This window comes from Trachypithecus francoisi, unplaced genomic scaffold (genome assembly GCF_009764315.1).
Source record: "Trachypithecus francoisi isolate TF-2019V2 unplaced genomic scaffold, Tfra_2.0 Lachesis_group5, whole genome shotgun sequence".
NCBI classification, from domain to species: Eukaryota; Metazoa; Chordata; class Mammalia; order Primates; family Cercopithecidae; genus Trachypithecus; species Trachypithecus francoisi.
The window spans coordinates 141,681,153-141,697,142 of NW_022681470.1; the positions used below are offsets into that span (position 1 = coordinate 141,681,153).

At 49.8% G+C, this 15,990-nt stretch overlaps 2 protein-coding genes across 5 annotated transcripts in view; one reads left to right on the plus strand and one right to left on the minus strand.

Moving 5' to 3' along the window:
• Positions 1–14,264, minus strand: part of CCL25 (C-C motif chemokine ligand 25) — a 52,415-nt gene extending 38,151 nt beyond the window's left edge. The window contains exons 1-2 of one of the 4 annotated variants that reach the window (XM_033195450.1): positions 14,078–14,264; positions 11,437–11,571 (exon numbers count right to left, since the gene is read on the minus strand). In XM_033195450.1, coding sequence (XP_033051341.1) covers positions 11,437–11,571; positions 14,078–14,118 — 176 coding nt within the window. In that variant the 5' untranslated portion in view covers positions 14,119–14,264. Of the gene's footprint in view, positions 1–11,436; positions 11,582–14,077 lie in introns of all 4 variants that reach the window. The other 3 variants (XM_033195454.1, XM_033195452.1, XM_033195451.1) reach the window with 3 other exon arrangements.
• A 118-nt stretch (positions 14,265–14,382) lies between these two features.
• The window catches only part of ELAVL1 (ELAV like RNA binding protein 1), a 47,464-nt gene continuing 45,856 nt past the window's right edge, over positions 14,383–15,990 (plus strand). Inside the window, exon 1 of the mRNA XM_033195448.1 lies at positions 14,383–14,549. The gene's annotated coding sequence lies outside the window, so the exon portion shown is untranslated. The remainder of the gene's footprint in view (positions 14,550–15,990) is intronic.

Below are 15,990 nucleotides of genomic sequence, written 5' to 3' on the forward strand. Positions count from 1 at the left end.
GGGATTACAGGCATGTGCCGCCATGCCTGGCTAATTTTTGTATTTGTATTTTTTTTTTTTTTGAGACAGAGTCTTGCTCTGTCGTCCAGGCTGGAGTGCAGTGGCCGATCTCAGCTCACTGCAAGCTCTGCCTCCCGGGTTTATGCCATTCTCCTGCCTCAGCCTCCCGAGTAGCTGGGACTACAGGTGCCCGCCACCTCGCCCGGCTAGTTTTTTGTATTTTTAGTAGAGACGGGGTTTCAACGTGTTAGCCAGGATGGTCTCGATCTCCTGACCTCGTGATCCGCCCATCTCGGCCTCCCAAAGTGCTGGGATTACAGGCTTCAGCCACCGCGCCCGGCCTCAAGATCTTTTTTTTTTTTGAGATAGTCTTGCTCTGTTGTCCAGGCTGAAGTGCAGTGGTGCGACCTCGGCTCACGGCAACCCCAGCCTCCCAAGTAGCTGGGACTATAGGCGTGCGCCACCATAGCTGGCCAATTTTGGTATTTTTAGTGGAGACAGGGTTTCAGCATGTTGGCCAGGCTGGTCTCAAACTCCTGGCCTCAGGTGATCCACCCACCTCAGCCTCCCAAAGTGCTGGAATTACAGGCGTGAGTCACCATGCCTGGCCCATCTCAAAATCTTTAACCAGGTTGGGCACAGTGGCTCACACCTATAATCCCAACACTGGGAGGCTGAGTTGGGAGTATCATTTGAGGCCAGGAGTTCAATAACACCAGCTTGGGCAACATAGTGAGACCCCATTTCTTTTTTTTTTTTTTTTTATTTGAGACGGAGTCTCGCTCTGTCGCCCAGGCTGGAGTGCCGTGGCCGGATCTCAGCTCACTGCAAGCTCCGCCTCCCGCGTTCACGCCATTCTCCTGCCTCAGCCTCCTGAGTGGCTGGGACTACAGGCGCCTGCCACCTCGCCCGGCTAGTTTTTTGTACTTTTTAGTAGAGACGGGGTTTCACCGTGTTAGCCAGGATGGTCTCGATCTCCTGACCTTGTGATCCGCCCGTCTCGGCCTCCCAAAGTGCTGGGATTACAGGCTTGAGCCACCGCGCCCGGCCGTGAGACCCCATTTCTAAAAAAAATTTTTTTTAATTAGCTGGGGATGATGTCTGTAGCCCCAGCTACTCAGGAGGCTAAGCCAGGAGGATCACTTGAGCCTGAAAGTTTTGAGGCTGTAGTGAACCTCCCAAAGTGCTGGGATTACAGGCGTGAGCCACCGAACCCGGCCAGACCCTGTCTCTTAAAAAAAGAAAAAAAGACCCTTAAGCCTGCCATGTGACGTACCATATTAATTGGTTCCAGGGTATCAGGACATACAAATCTCTGGGAGAGGTGGGGTGGGATCCACCAATGTTTCCTGAAAAGGGTCTGATAGCAAATATTTGGGGCTTTGTAGGGTACGTGTCCTCTGTTGCCAGAGCCGGCTATATAATTTCCATAGCCTGATGCAAAATAAAAACGTGGGGCCCTTCAGTCATAAACTATAAAGAACTTCAGAATGGGGACAGTGGAAGGGCAGGGCCCTGCGTGATGCAGTTTGCACATGCATACAGCGGGTCCTGTCTGCACAACTTCCACCTCTGTGGCAGCTCAAGAGCGTCCCCTGGCCACACACAAAGGAGAGGAGTGGCTGTGTTACTGTCAAACTTTATGGACACTGAAACTTGCATTTCATGTATTTTTCACATGTCACAAAATACTACTGTTAGTTTTCCAACCGTGGAAAAATCATTCCTGGCTCACGGGCCGTTGGAAAACAGGCATGGGCCGCATTGGGCTGTAGTGGGTTGACTACATGGGCTATGGGATCACATCAGAGCTTCTCTGCCCGACTTTCCAGGGCTCCTCAAGGTCAGTGACACCTCACTGTGATCTCCCCTCCGAACCAGCGCCCCTGCTCCCCAAATGATCCTCCCTGACAAAAGTTTTGAGGCTGTAGTGAACTGTGATCATGCCACTGCACTCCAGCCTGGGTGACAGAGCAAGACCCTATCTCTTAAAAAAAAAAAAAAAAAAAGAGCCCAGGAGGCTGAGGCTGCAGTGAGCCATGATCGCACCATGGCATTCCAGCTTGGGCAACAGAGTGAGGCCCTGTCTAAAATTAAAATAAATAAAATAAAATAAATAAAATGAAACGGCTTTGTGCCATTTCTCCTGCCAATCCCTCTGTCTGGAACTCCCCATCTCTCTTCTCTGCTCGGCCAACCCTTCCTCATGGATTAATGTGGCCCCGACACTGCCCTCCGTGGGAGACCGATCTGTGCCCATCCCTCGTCACGCTGGGTGGATTTATGTGTCCACGTGTCCGTCTTTGCCTTGGGGCAGTGATATCCTCTACAGCAGGGACTTGGGCTCAGTCAGCTTCTATGTCTCCTAACCTCCTGGACTCACAACAGCTTATGCTGAAGGAACGGACAGGGACTGAGAGGGACGGCAAGAAAACCCCGAACTACCGTGGCCAATGGATTCCTACTTCCTAGGATCAAAACTATGCTTCTGATTAAAAAAAAAAAAAAAAAAAAAAAAAGGAAAACAGAGCCAGACACGGTGACTCATGACTGTAACACTTTGGGTGGCCAAGGCGGGTGGACCACTTGAGGTCAGGAGTTCGAGAATAACCTGGCCAACATGGCAAAACCATGTCTCTACTAAAAATACAAAAAAATTAGCCAAGCGTGGGTGTGTGTGCCTGTAATCCCAGCTACTTGAGAGGCTGAGGCAGGAGAATCGCTTGAACCCGGGAGGCGGAGGTTGCAGTGAGCTGAGATCTTGCCATTGCACTCCAGCCTGGGCGACAAGAGTAAAACTCCATCTCATAAAAAACTAAAAATAAAAGTGTAATCCACTATCAGTGGAGGTTGCAGGGAGCAGAAATTGTGCTACTGCACTCCAGCCTGGATGACAGAGACAGACTCCATCACAAAAAGAAAAGCAAAACCAGACAGGAACTTCCTATATCACAATCAGAGCAGGCAAATAAAGATCTTTGAGACCAACCAGATCTCGGTTTTGGTTTTTTAGAAAAATTTTTTTAGAGACAGGGTCTTGCTGTCACCCAGGCTGGAGTGCAGTGGCACGATCATGGCTCATGGCAACCTCAAACTTTTGAGCTCAAGGGATCCGCCCACCTCAGTCACCTGACTAGCTGGGACTACAGGCACACGCCAGCACTCTGGTTAAGTTTTTTTTTTTGAGACAGAGTCTAGCTCTGTCGCCCAGGCTGGAGTGCAGTGGCACAATCTCGGCTCACTGCAAGCTCTGCCTCCCGGGTTCACACCATTCTCCTGCCTTAGCCTCCCCAGCAGCTGGGACTACAGGCGCCCGCCATCACGCCTGACTAATTTTTTGTATTTTTAGTAGAGACGGGGTTTCACCATGTTAGCCAGGATGGTCTCGATCTCCTGACCTTGTGATCTGCCTGCCTCGGCGTCCCAAAGTGCTGGGATTACAGGCGTGAGCCACTGTGCCCGGCCACCTGGTTAAGTTTTAAAAATTTTTGTAGAGACGGAGTCTTGCTTTATTGCCCAGGCTGGTCTCAAACTCTTGGCCTCAAGGATCTTCCTGCCTCAGCCTCCCTAAGTGCCGGAATTACAGGTGTGAGCCCCAGCACCTGCCCTTGGTTCTAAAGATTGTAAAAGTGGGTCAATTTAGTTCTCACAGTGCCCTCAGGAAGGGTGCCTGACCCTTGTACACACTGCCCCAAAACTTAACCACCAATAGCCCACTGTTGACCAGAAACCTTACTCAGAACATATACCGTCCATTAACACATATTCTGTATTTTATTTCTATCATACATTTTTATGATAAAGGAAGATAGAGAAAACAAGATGTACTTTAAAAAATCATTAGGAAGAGGCCAGGCGAGGTGGTTCATGCCTGTAATCCCAGCACTTTGGGAGGCCAAGTCAGGCGGATCACCTGAGGTCAGGAGTTTGAGACCAGCCTGGCCAACATAGTGAAACCCAGTCTCTATTAAAAATACAAAAATTAGGCGGGCATGGTGGCGGGCACCTGTAATCCCAGCTACTCAGGAGACTGAGGCAGGAGAATCGCTTGAACCCAGGAGGCGGAGGTTGCAGTGAGCCAAGATCATACCACTGTACTCCAGCCTGGGCAATACAGCGAGACTCTGTCTCAAAAAAAAAACAAAAACAAAAAAATCATTAGGAAGAGAAAATACATTCATCATTCACTAAGTGGTAGTGGATCATAATGGTCTTCGTCTTCGTGTCGTCTTCACTCGGAGTAGGAGGAGAAGGGGGGGGTTGGTCTTGCTGTCTCACAGGTGGCAGAGGTAGAAGAAAATCCAGTAGTAACTGGACCTGTACAGTTCAGACGCAGGACCCGGGTTGTTCACGGATCACCTGTACTATGATAACCCCCATTTTATTTATTTCATTTTTATTTTTAGAGACCGAGTTTCACTCTTGTCTCCCAGGCTAGAGTGCAATGGCGCGCTCTTGGCTTACCGCAACCTCCACCTCCCGGGTTTAAGTGATTCTCCAGCCTCAGCCTCCCGAGTAGCTGGGATTACAGGTACCCACCACCACACCCGGCTAATTTTGTATTTTTAGCAGAGACAGGGTTTCTCCATGTTGGTCAGGCTGGTCTCAAACTCCTGACTTCAGGTGATCTGCCTGCGTTGGCCTCCAATGTGCTGGGAATACAGGCGTGTGCCACCACACTGGCCTTATTTTATTTTATTTATTTTATTTTATTTATTTATTTTTTGAGACGGAGTCTCGCTCTGTCGCCCAGGCTGGAGTGCAGTGGCGCGATCTCCACTCACTGCAAGCTCTGCCTCTGGTTTCACGGCATTCTCCTGCCTCAGCCTCCCGAGTAGCTGGGACTACAGGCACCCGCCACCACGCCCGGCTAATTTTGTTTTGTACTTTTTAGTAGAGACGGGGTTTCACAGTGTTAGCCAGGATGGCCTCAATCTCCTGACCTCATGATCCACCCGCCTTGGCCTCCCAAAGTGCTGGGATTACAGGCGTGAGCCACCGCGCCCGGCCATTTTATTTGTATTTATTGGAGAAAGAGTCTCGCTGTTGCCCAGACTGGAGTGCAGTGGCGCCATCTTGGCTCACTGCAACCTCTCCCTCTCGGGTTCAAGTGATTCTCCTGCCTCAGCCTCCAGAGTAGCTGGCATTACAGGTGTGTACCACCATGCTTGCCTAATTTTTTTATTTTTAGTAGACATGGGGTTTTACCATATTGGCCAGGCTGGTCTTGAACTCTTAGCATCAAATGATCTGCCCACCTCAGCCTCCCAAAGTGCTGGGAGTACAGGTGTGAGTCACCATATCTGGCCCACCCCCATTTTAGAGATGAGGAAGCTGAAACTCAGAGAGATTAAATGACTCGCCCAAGGTCACACAGCTGGTGAGTGCAGACCCTTTCACAAAAAACAAAACAAAACAAAAAAGAAAAAGAAAAAGAAAAGAAAAAAGAAAAGAAAAAGAAAAGAAAAGAAAAGAAAAGGAAAAGAAAAGAAAAGAAAAGAAAAGAAAAGAGCTATTGATACTGGGTTCGGTGGCTCATGCCTGTAATCCCAGCACTTCGAGAGACCAAGGTGGGTGGATCACTTGAGCTCAAGAGTTCGAGACCAGGCTGGGCAACATGGTAAAACCCTGTCTCTACAAAAAATGCAAAAATTTAGGTGGGCATGGTGGCGCATGCCTGTAGTCCCAGCTACTTGGGACACTGAGGTGGGAGGATGGCTTGAGCCCAGGAAGTTGAGGTTGCAGTGAGCCAAGATGGCACCACTGCACTCCAGCCTGGGCAACATAGTGAGACCCTGTCTTTAAAAAAAAAAAAGCTACTGGTAATCTAAAGATCTAAAGAAACAACATTCCAGTAGCAATGAGCACTCTTGGTGCCCCAGATCCTGGCTTTCAATACCATTCTCTACTAAAAGGAACCAGGGCCCCCTTGGAGACATGGCTGCTTCTAGGACAAAGGGCAGAAATATACAAGATAGGCCTGCAGCATTTTGTGTTGCCACAAAGTAAGCAACTGCTTCAAATAAAACAAACAAACAAAAAAACCACTGAAAAACACATTGATGGGAATATGTCAAAGGGCCACAGAAGCCAAATTAAAGAGTAGTAGACGGCCAAAGCTGGAACAGTTTGACGGACAAAATACAGTAGTACTGGGTTATAACAAAAAGCATAAAATAAATATCCAGGCCAGGCGCGGTGGCTCACGCCAGTAATTCCAGCACTTTGGGAGGCCGAGGCGGGTGGATCACCTGAGGTCGGGAGTTCGAGACCAGCCTGACCAATACAAAGAAACCTCGTCTCTACTAAAAATACAAAATTAGCCGGGCGTGGTGGCACATGCCTGTAATCCCAGCTACTTGGGAGGCTGAGGCAGGAGAATCGTTTGAATCTGGGAGGCAGAGGTTGTGGTGAGCTGAGATCATGCCATTGTATTCCAGCCTGGGCAACAAGGGCAAAACTCCATCTCAAAAGTAAAATAAAATAAATAAATATCCAGCATTCCATCCTGATATAATTAACTGACCTAATACATGGGGGAGAGCAACATAAATCTCCCATGTGGAAGGATTCTAGAAAACTTATGTTTCAGCTGTGGACAAGCTTAAAAAATAATAATAATTTATGTAGGGCCAGATGCAGTGATGCAAATTTATGTAGGGCCAGATGCAGTGATCTACCTGCCTCTATCTCCCAAAGGCCTAGGATCAGAGATGTGAGCCACAGTGCCCGGCCAGGACCCTTTCTCTTTAAATAAAAAAATAATAAATTTGATAGGATGTACCCTTGATATGGTGTGATAAAAATGACACTTTACTTCCTTGATCTTGCTGCCAAAAATGTGTCATCCCACTCTTAGGAGAAAAACGCCAGATAAATTCCAAAAGAGGGACATTCTTACCAAAATACCTGACTGGCACTCCTCAAAACTGTCAAGGTCATCAAAAACTAGGGAAGTCTGAGAATCTGTCACAGCCAAGAAGAGCCTAACTAGATAAAAGAACTAAAAGTGAGATGGACTGGTCGGGCACGGTAGCTTACACCTGTAATCCCAGCACGTTGGGAGGCCGAGGCAGGCGGATCACTTGAGGTCAGGAATTTAAGACCAGCCTGGCCAACATGGCGAAACCCTGTCTCTACTAAAAATACAAAAATTAGCCAGGCATGATGGCAGGTGCCTGTAGTCCCAGCTACTTGGGAGGCTGAGGCAGGAGGATCACTTGAACCCAGGAGGTGAAGGCTGCAGTGAGCCGAGATCATGCCACTGCACTCCAGTCCAGGTGACAGAGCGAGACTCCATCTCAAAAAGAAAAAAAAAAGTGAGATGGTCTCTTGGGTGGGATCCTGGAAGAGAAAAAAGATACTAGGGCAACACAAAGAAAGACTAAATAAACTCTGACCTTCAGTTAATAGCAAAGTATCAGTATTGGTCCATTAATTGCAACAAATTATCATTATTAATTTGTTACCAATATGTTACTCATTTGTAACTAAAATATTTAACTAATAGGGAATAATGGTAACTCTGTTTTTTCGTTTGTTTTTAACACAGGGTCAGGTCTCACGCCTGTAATCCCAGCACTTTGGGAAGCCAAAGCAAGCGGATCACCCGAGGTCAGGAGTTGGAGACCAGCCTGGCCAACATGGTGAAACTCGTCTCTACTAAAAATATAAAAATTAGCTGGGTGTGGTGGTGGGTGCCTGTAATCCCAGCTACTCGGGAGGCTGAGGCAAGAGAATGACTCGAACCCAGGAGACACAGATTGCAGTGAGCTGAGATCGCACCACTGCACTCCATGGGTGATAGAGGGAGACTTGGTCTCAAAAAAAAAAAAGGAAAAAAAGGACAGGGTCTGGCTATGTTGCCCAGGCTGTTCTGCAACTCCTGGGCTCAGAGATCCTCCCACCTTAGCCTCCCAAGTACCTGGGATTATAAGCACCTGCCGCTGCACCAGGCCTGGTCACTCTCTACTACTACTTTGGCAGTATTTCCGTAAATCTAACATTTTTATTTTATTTATTTATTTATTTTGAGATAGGGTCACACTCTGTCACCCAGAATGGAGGGCAGTGGTGCAATCACAGTTCACTGTAGCCTTGACCTCCCAGACTTAACCAGTCCTCCCACCTCAGCCTCCTCAGTAGCTGGGAGCACAGGTGTGTCCCACCACACCCAGCAATTTTTTTAAATTTTTACTAGAGATGGGGGTCTTGTTATATTACCTGGGCTGGTCTCAAACTCCAGGCCTCAAGAGATCCTCCCACCTCAGCCTCCCAAACTGCTGGGATTATAGGTGTGAGCCACTGTGCCAGGTTTAAATTTTTCTAAAAGATAAAGTCTTTTTTTTTTTTTTGAGACAGTCTCACTCTGTTGCCCATCACTCCAATCTCAGTTCAGAACATTTTATTTTCCTTTTTTTTTTTTTTTTGAGATGGAGTTTGGCTTTTGTTGCCCAGGTTGGAGTGCAATGGCGTGATCTTGGCTCACTGCAACCTCTGCTTCCCCAGTTCAAGTGATTCTCTTGCCTCAGCTCCCAAGTAGTTGGGATTACAGGCACCCATCATCAAGCCCGACTAATTTTTCTTTTTTTTTTTGAGACGGAGTCTCGCTCTGTCACCCAGACTGGAGTGCTGTGGCCGGATCTCAGCTCACTGCAAGCTCCGCCTCCCGGGTTCACGCCATTCTCCTGCCTCAGCCTCCCAGGTAGCTGGGACTACAGGCGCCGCCACCTCGCCCGGCTATTTTTTTTTTTTTTTTTTTTGTAGCTTTTAGTAGAGACAGGTTTTCACCGTGTTAGCCAGGATGGTCTCGATCTCCTGACCTCGTGATCCGCCCGTCTCGGCCTCCCAAAGTGCTGGGATTACAGGCTTGAGCCACCGCGCCCGGCCAAGCCCGACTAATTTTTGTAGTTTTAGAAGAGATGGGGTTTCACCATATTGGCCAGGCTGGTTTATTTTTTATTTTTTGAAATGGAGTCTCGCTCTGTCGCCCCGGCTGGAGTGCAGTGGCCGGATCTCAGCTCACTGCAACCTCCGCCTCCCGGGTTCACACCATTCTCCTGCCTCCGCCTCCCGAGTAGCTGGGACTACAGGCGCCCGCCACCACACCCGGCTAATTTTTTGTATTTTTAGTAGAGATGGGGTTTCACCGTGTTAGCCAGGATGGTCCCGATCTCCTGACCTCGTAATCCACCCACCTTGGCCTCCCAAAGTGCTGGGATTACAGGAATGAGCCAACGTGCCTGGCGGCCAGGCTGGTCTCGAACTCCTGACCTCAAGTGATCTGCCCGCCTCAGCCTCCCAAAGTGTTGGGATTATATATGTGAGCCACCACACCTGGGTTAAAAAATAAAATCTATCAACAATACTAAAGTACAGATGAATGAATGAAGTTTATTTTTCATTGTGGGAACACTGATTATAGCTCCCATATCACAGAGCTATTTCTAGGATTTCGTGTTTTTGTTTTGTTTTGTTTTTGAGACAGTCTCGCTTTGTTGCGCAGGCTGGAGTGCAGTGGCGCAATCTCAGCTCACTGTAACCTCCAACTCCTGGGTTCAAGAGATTCTCCTGCCTCAGCCTCCCGAGTAGCTGGGATTACAGGCGCCTGCTACCATGCCTGGCTAATTTTTGTATTTTTAGTAGAGATGGGGTTTCACTATGTTGGCTAGACTTGTCTTGAACTGTTGACATCGTGATCCGCCTGCCTCGGCCTCCCAAAGTGCTGGGATTATAGGCATGAGCCACCCTGCCCGGCCTATTTCTAGGATTTCACAGGAGGATGTCCATAAAGCATTTGCCATGAAGGACCCACTTAATTCAGAGGACTTGTCACCACTGTACTAACGCTATGCCGTCCACTACAGGAGCCACTAGCTCTATGTGGTTATTTACATTTGAATTAATTAAAAACTTATGCTCAGGTTTTTTTTGTTTTTGTTTTGTTTTTTTTTTGACATGGGATTTTGCTCTGTTGCCCAGGCTGAAGTGTTGTGGCATGATCACAACTCACTGCAGTCTCGAACTACTGAGTTTGAGAAATCCTCTCACCTCAGCCTTTCAAGCAGCCGAGACTAAAGGCCCACACCATATCACCTGGCTATTTTTTTTTTTTCTTTGGTAGAGATAGGGACTTGCTATGTTGCCCAAGCTGGTCTGGAACTCCTGGCCCCAAGTGATCCTCCCACTTCGGCTTCCCAAAGTGCTTGAGATTACAGGCATAAGCCACCGTTGTCTGGCCAGAAAGTCAGTTCTTTAATGGTACCAGCCATATGCCAAGTGCAAAAAAAAAAAAAACCCACAAAACACATATGCAGGTCAGATGCAGCAGCTCATGCCTGTAATCCCAGTACTTTGGGAGGCCGAGGTTGGTGGATCACCTGAAGTTGGGAGTTCAAGACTGGCCTGGCCAACATGGTGAAATCCTGTTTCCACTAAAAATACAAAAAAAGTTAGTCAGGTGTGGTGGCATGCGGTCCCAGCTACCTGGGAGGCTGAGGCACGAGAATCACTTGAACCCGGGAGGCAGAGGTTGCAGTGAGCTGAGATCACAGCACTGCACTCCACCCTGGGTGATAGTGCAAGATTCCATCTCAAAAAAAAAATAATAATAATGATAATAATAATAAAAATATAAATATAGGCCAGACGCTGTGGCTCACGCCTATAATCCCAGCACTTTGGGAGGCCAAGGCCGTCAGATCACGAGGTCAGGAGATACAGACCATCCTGGTTAACACAGTGAAACCCCATCTCTACTAAAAATACAAGAAAAATTAGCCGGGCGTGGTGGCGGGCGCCTGTAGTCCCAGCTACTTGGGAGGCTGAGGCAGGAGAATGGAGTAAACCCGGGAGGCGGAGCTTGCAGTGAGCCGAGATCGCGCCACCTCATTCCAGCCTGGGCGACAGGACGAGACTCTGCCTCAAACAAAACAAAAACAAAACAAAACAAAGAATATATATAAACATTAGCCAGGCGTGGTGGTACACGCCTGTAGTTCCAGCTACTCGGGAGGCTGAGGCAGGAGAATCGCTTAAACCCAGGAGGCGGAGGTTGCAGTGAGCTAAGATCACACCACTGCACTCCAGCCTGGGCAAGACAGTGAGACTCCATCTTAAAAAAAAAAAGAGAAAAAGGAAAGAAAGAAAGAAAAGAAGAACAGAAAGAAAGAAAACCCCATGGAGCCAGGGGCTACTGAATTGGACGGTGCTGATACGGAACATGCCCATTATCGTGGAAAGCTCTTCTAGACAGCACTGTGGCAGACAACGAAGAATGTAACTATTTGTTCAGTGCTCTCACCTGCTTTGGGTCCCTCTGCAAATGACACCTCTTCAACCTTCTCAACCACCCTCTTTCAAACAGCAACTTCCACATTCCCTGTGCTCTTTCCCCAATTTGCTTTTCTTAGCCTGTTCACTTGACATGGAAATCACCTGGTTTCTCTTCTGACTCCCCATCCAGCACTGCACAGTCTGATGCAGTAGTGACTGGTAACGTGTGATGGCTGAGCCCTTGAAATGCAGCCAGTCCGACTTGAGATGTGCAGTGCGGTGCTGTGCGGTGCTGTGCTGTGCTGTGCTGTGGAGTATAAAATACATACTAGATTTCCAAAGCAGGCAGGGGCCGAGCGCGGTGGCTCATACCTGTAATCGCAGCACTATGAGAGGCCAGGGCGGGTGGATCACTTAAAGTAAGGAGTTCGAGGCCAGCCTGGGCAACATGGTGAAACCCCATCTCTACTAAAAATACAAAAAATTAGCCGGGCATGGTGGCAAATGTCTGTAATCTCAGCTACTCGGAAGGCTGAGGCAGGAGAATCATTTGAACCCAGGAGGCGGAGGTTGCAGTGAGCCAAGATCGCGCCACTGCACTCCAGCCTGGGCAACAGAGTGAGACTCTGTCTCCAAACAAACAAACAAAACCAAGCAGCACAACATGGTGAAACCTCATCTCTACTAAAAATACAAAAATTAGGCTGTAATCCCAGCACTTTGGGAGGGCGAGGCAGGCAGATCACCTAACATCAGGAGTTCGAGACCAGCCTGACCAACAAGGTAAAACCCCATCTCTACCAAAAACACAAAAATTAGCCCAGCGTGGTGGCACGCGCCTGTAATCCCAGCTACTCGGGGAGGCTGAGGCAGAAGAATCACTTTGAACCTGGGAAGCGGAAGTTGCAGTGAGCCGAGATGCTGCCACTACACTACAGCTTGGGTGAGACCAAGAGAGATTCGTCTCAAAAAAAAAACATAGCGGGGTGTGGTCATGGGTGCCTGTGATCCCAGTTACTTGGGAGGGAGGCTGAGGCAGGAGAATTGCTTGAACCCGGGAGTGGGAGGTTGAAGTGAGCTGAGATCTCACCACTGCACTCCAGGCTGGGCAACAGAGTGAGACTCTGTTTCCAAAAAAAAAAAAAAAAAAAGCATGCAGGAAAGAAAAAGGACGCACAAAGTATCTTGTATTTTGGACAGATAATAGATACAAAATATCCTGTATTTTAAAATATTGACATGTTTAAATAATAACATATTCAACATACTGAGTTAAATAAAACACATTGCAATTAACATCACCTGTTTCTTTTTACTTATTTTAAATATGGCTAACAATTTAATTAATTTAAATTACATACCTCGCTGACAAATCTGTGGCTTGCTTATACTTCTTCTTCTTTTTTTTTTTTTTTTGAGATGGAATTTCTCTCTTTCACCCAGGCTGGAGTGCAGTGGCAGGATCTTGGCTCACTGCAACCTCCGCCTTCCAGTTTCAAGTGATTCTCCTGCCTCAGCCTCCCGATTAGCTGGGATTACGGACACCCGCCACCACGCCCAGCTAATTTTTGTATTTTTAGTAGAGATGGGGGTTTCACCATGTTGGCCAGGCTGGTCTTGAACTCCTGACCTCATGATCTGCCCGCCTCGGCCTCCCAAAGTGCTGGGATTACAGGCATGAACCACTGCACCCGGCCTGCTTTGCTTATACTTCTATTGCACCGTGATGATCCAGAATGCTAGCCACTATAAAATATAACAATTAAATGTTAAGTTTAACATTTAATTAAGCTAGGTGTGGTAGCACATGCCTATAATCCCAGCTACTTGGTAGCCTGAGGCAGGAGGACTGCTTGAGGTCAGGAGTTAAACCTGTGGAAGGATTGCACCTGTGAATAGCCACTGTACTCCAGCCTGGGCAACACAGTGAGACCCAATCTGTAAAAAGCTTCCCTAGGCTGGGTGGTGGCTCACGCCTGTAATCCCAGCACTTTGGGAGACCGAGGTGGGCGGATCATGAGGTCAAGAGATAGAGACCATCATGGCCAACACGGTGAAACCCCAACTCTACTAAAAATACAAAAATTAGCTGGTTGTGGTGGCGCACGCCTGTAGTCCCAGCTACTCAGGAGGCTGAGGCAGGAGAATCGCTTGAACCCGGGAAGCGGAGGTTGCAGTGAGCCGAGATCGCGCCACCACACTCCAGCCTGGTGACACAGCAAGACTCCATCTCAAATAAATAAATAAAAATAAAAAGATTATTATTTTCAGATCACACACAAAAAAAGAAAAACAAAATTAAGCAGAGTGCAACCCCAGCTCTTTGTAAGGCGGAGGCAGGAGAATCGCTTGAGTCCAGGAGTTCCAGACCAGCCTGGGCAACAGAGCCAGAGCCCATCTTTATTTAAAAAATTAAAGTATAAAAAAAATTAAACATGAAGGTTGTATATATTTCTACTAGGGCATTCTAGGTCAATGCTGGCTTAGAATGTTAGCCCAATAAGACCAGATTTTTTTTTCTGCTCACTGCCCATACAGTGACTGACACACAGTAGGCGCTCAATGACAGTTTAATGAATGAATGAGAGGCTGAGCCTTCGGGAACTGGCTTGCTCAAAGAGCCAGCACCGATGGTGCTCTGACCACGTTCCATGCCCCGCCTCCTCAGCGCACCAGAGAAGGAAACTGAGGCCCGGCAAGGTGACGTCAGCTCCTGCCCAACCACACTTAGTGCGGAAACGTCGAGGCCGGGATTCGAACCCAGGTTTTGTACCCGTAACCCCGGCGCGCTGACCGTTCCTACCTTACTGGGCGGCGGCGGCAGGTCACACAGGTGCGGGACATACGGCGAGCGCTCAACCAGAGGCGCCGCTCCTCAGCCACCGCCTTCCGTCAGCCTCCGAGGGCCAGCACCCAATTCGCCCCCTCCGCGGCCATCGCTGGCTGCCCGCGTCTCCGCCGGCCGCGGAGCCCTTCGCAGGCGGCGCCGACCGGAAGTCCCGCCTCTCCCGCGCGCCCCGGGGTGCCGCGACAGCCACGACGGCCAATGAGCAGCGCGACGTGGCGGACGTCGACCAATGGGCGCGCGCGCCGGGGGGGCGTGTCCGGTCCGCGGGCCGGAGCGGGTCGTGCGCGCTGAGGAGGAGCCGCTGCCGCCGTCGCCGTCGCCGCCACCGCCGCCACCGCTACCGAGGCCGAGCGGAGCCGTTAGCGCCGCGCCGCCGCCGCCTCCCGCCCGCCCCGGAGCAGCCCCGGGCCCGCCCGCCCGCTTCCAGGTGAGGCGGTGGGGGGCCTTCGGCGGCGCCCGACGGGGTAGGCCGCGGCAGGCCTGAGCTCGCTTGGCCTGGCCGCTGGGCGCCCGCGGGCCTGCACCGGCCGAGGCCCAGGCCGCGCCGGACCGGGGGAGGGGACGCGCGCTGGGGCCGCGGCGGGCGGGTCGGGGCGGGCCGGTGTGGGCGTCGGCGACAGGCCCTGGAGCCAGATTCCTCTGGCGCCTCGAGGGACGGGCGAGGGGGATACGGCGTGGGCATGCGCCGGGGGGCCGGGCTGCACGGCCGGGGGCCCCGGTCGCCTTGGAAGCCCGGGCTCCGGGGGCGGGAGAGTGGGGCCAGCGGCGGGGGAGCGCGGGGAACGCTTTGAGCACTCAGAGGTCACGGCCCACGGGCTCGCTCCCCCGGGAAATCCCACAGATTCTTTTGTGGTCGTTGTCAGAGCACCGCGGCCGGTGCGAGGTCCTTTGAGAAGTGTGCAAACCCTTCAGTAGATACACAGGAGTCCTCGGGAGGAAAAATAAAATCTAAACTGCATCTTTTTTTGAGCGCCATCTCTAACAAAGCTGTTTGTGGGGCGTAGGACGTTAGGATTTGTAAAATATGTGTGTGTGTCTGTTGGAAACACAAACTGCACACAGTTGAACAATGGGGGATGGATGCCCTTCCTTCCTTTTCCGGTGCTCTGGGCTGCGGGGCTTGTTAAAATGGGTTTTGGTCCCTACTGTGTGCAGGGCAGGTGGGGAAGAACTTCTGCACAACTTCTGCACGGGCTTCCCATGGTGGGACTGAGCCCCCTTGCTGGAAAGTGTTCATCTAAGATCCGGATGGCCAGAAGTGGGAAGATCAGGAGAGTAATCTGGCTAGAGAAGGGTTTCTCAACGTTGGCACTACTGATACCAGTTCGGGGTCAGATAGTTTTTGGTTGTGGGTGGGGGCCTTCCCTGTGCAATGTAGGAAGTTGAGCCGTATTCCTGGCCTCTACCCACTAGATGCCAGCAGTATCCCCATCCCCCAAGTCGTGAGGATCAACAAGATCTGCAAACATTGCCAGATGTCCTGGGTTGCGGGGGAGGGGTCTCTTCCACCCTCTCATACACGCAGGTGAGAACCATTACTGAACTAAATCCCTTCCTCCAAAAGTTCTAATGCCCTGGGAGATGCTCCCAAGACCTCGAACAAGCTTGACTCTGTTGAGCCTTAGTTTTCTTATCTGTAAAATGGGAAGGACAAAAGTGTGGTGCAGATTGAAGGGGTTGGGAAGCCTGTTGCGTTGTGCGTGGTCTGTACCTGGTAGGCACTGAATAAATGATGTTATACATAACCACCAGTATTTATTGAGGATTTACTATGAGCTCGACACTTTGTGGACGTTTGTCTCCAGTCCTTGAGGTGGGTGATGTTATAATTTCCATTAATTTCCATTTAGGGATGAAGAAACAGGCTT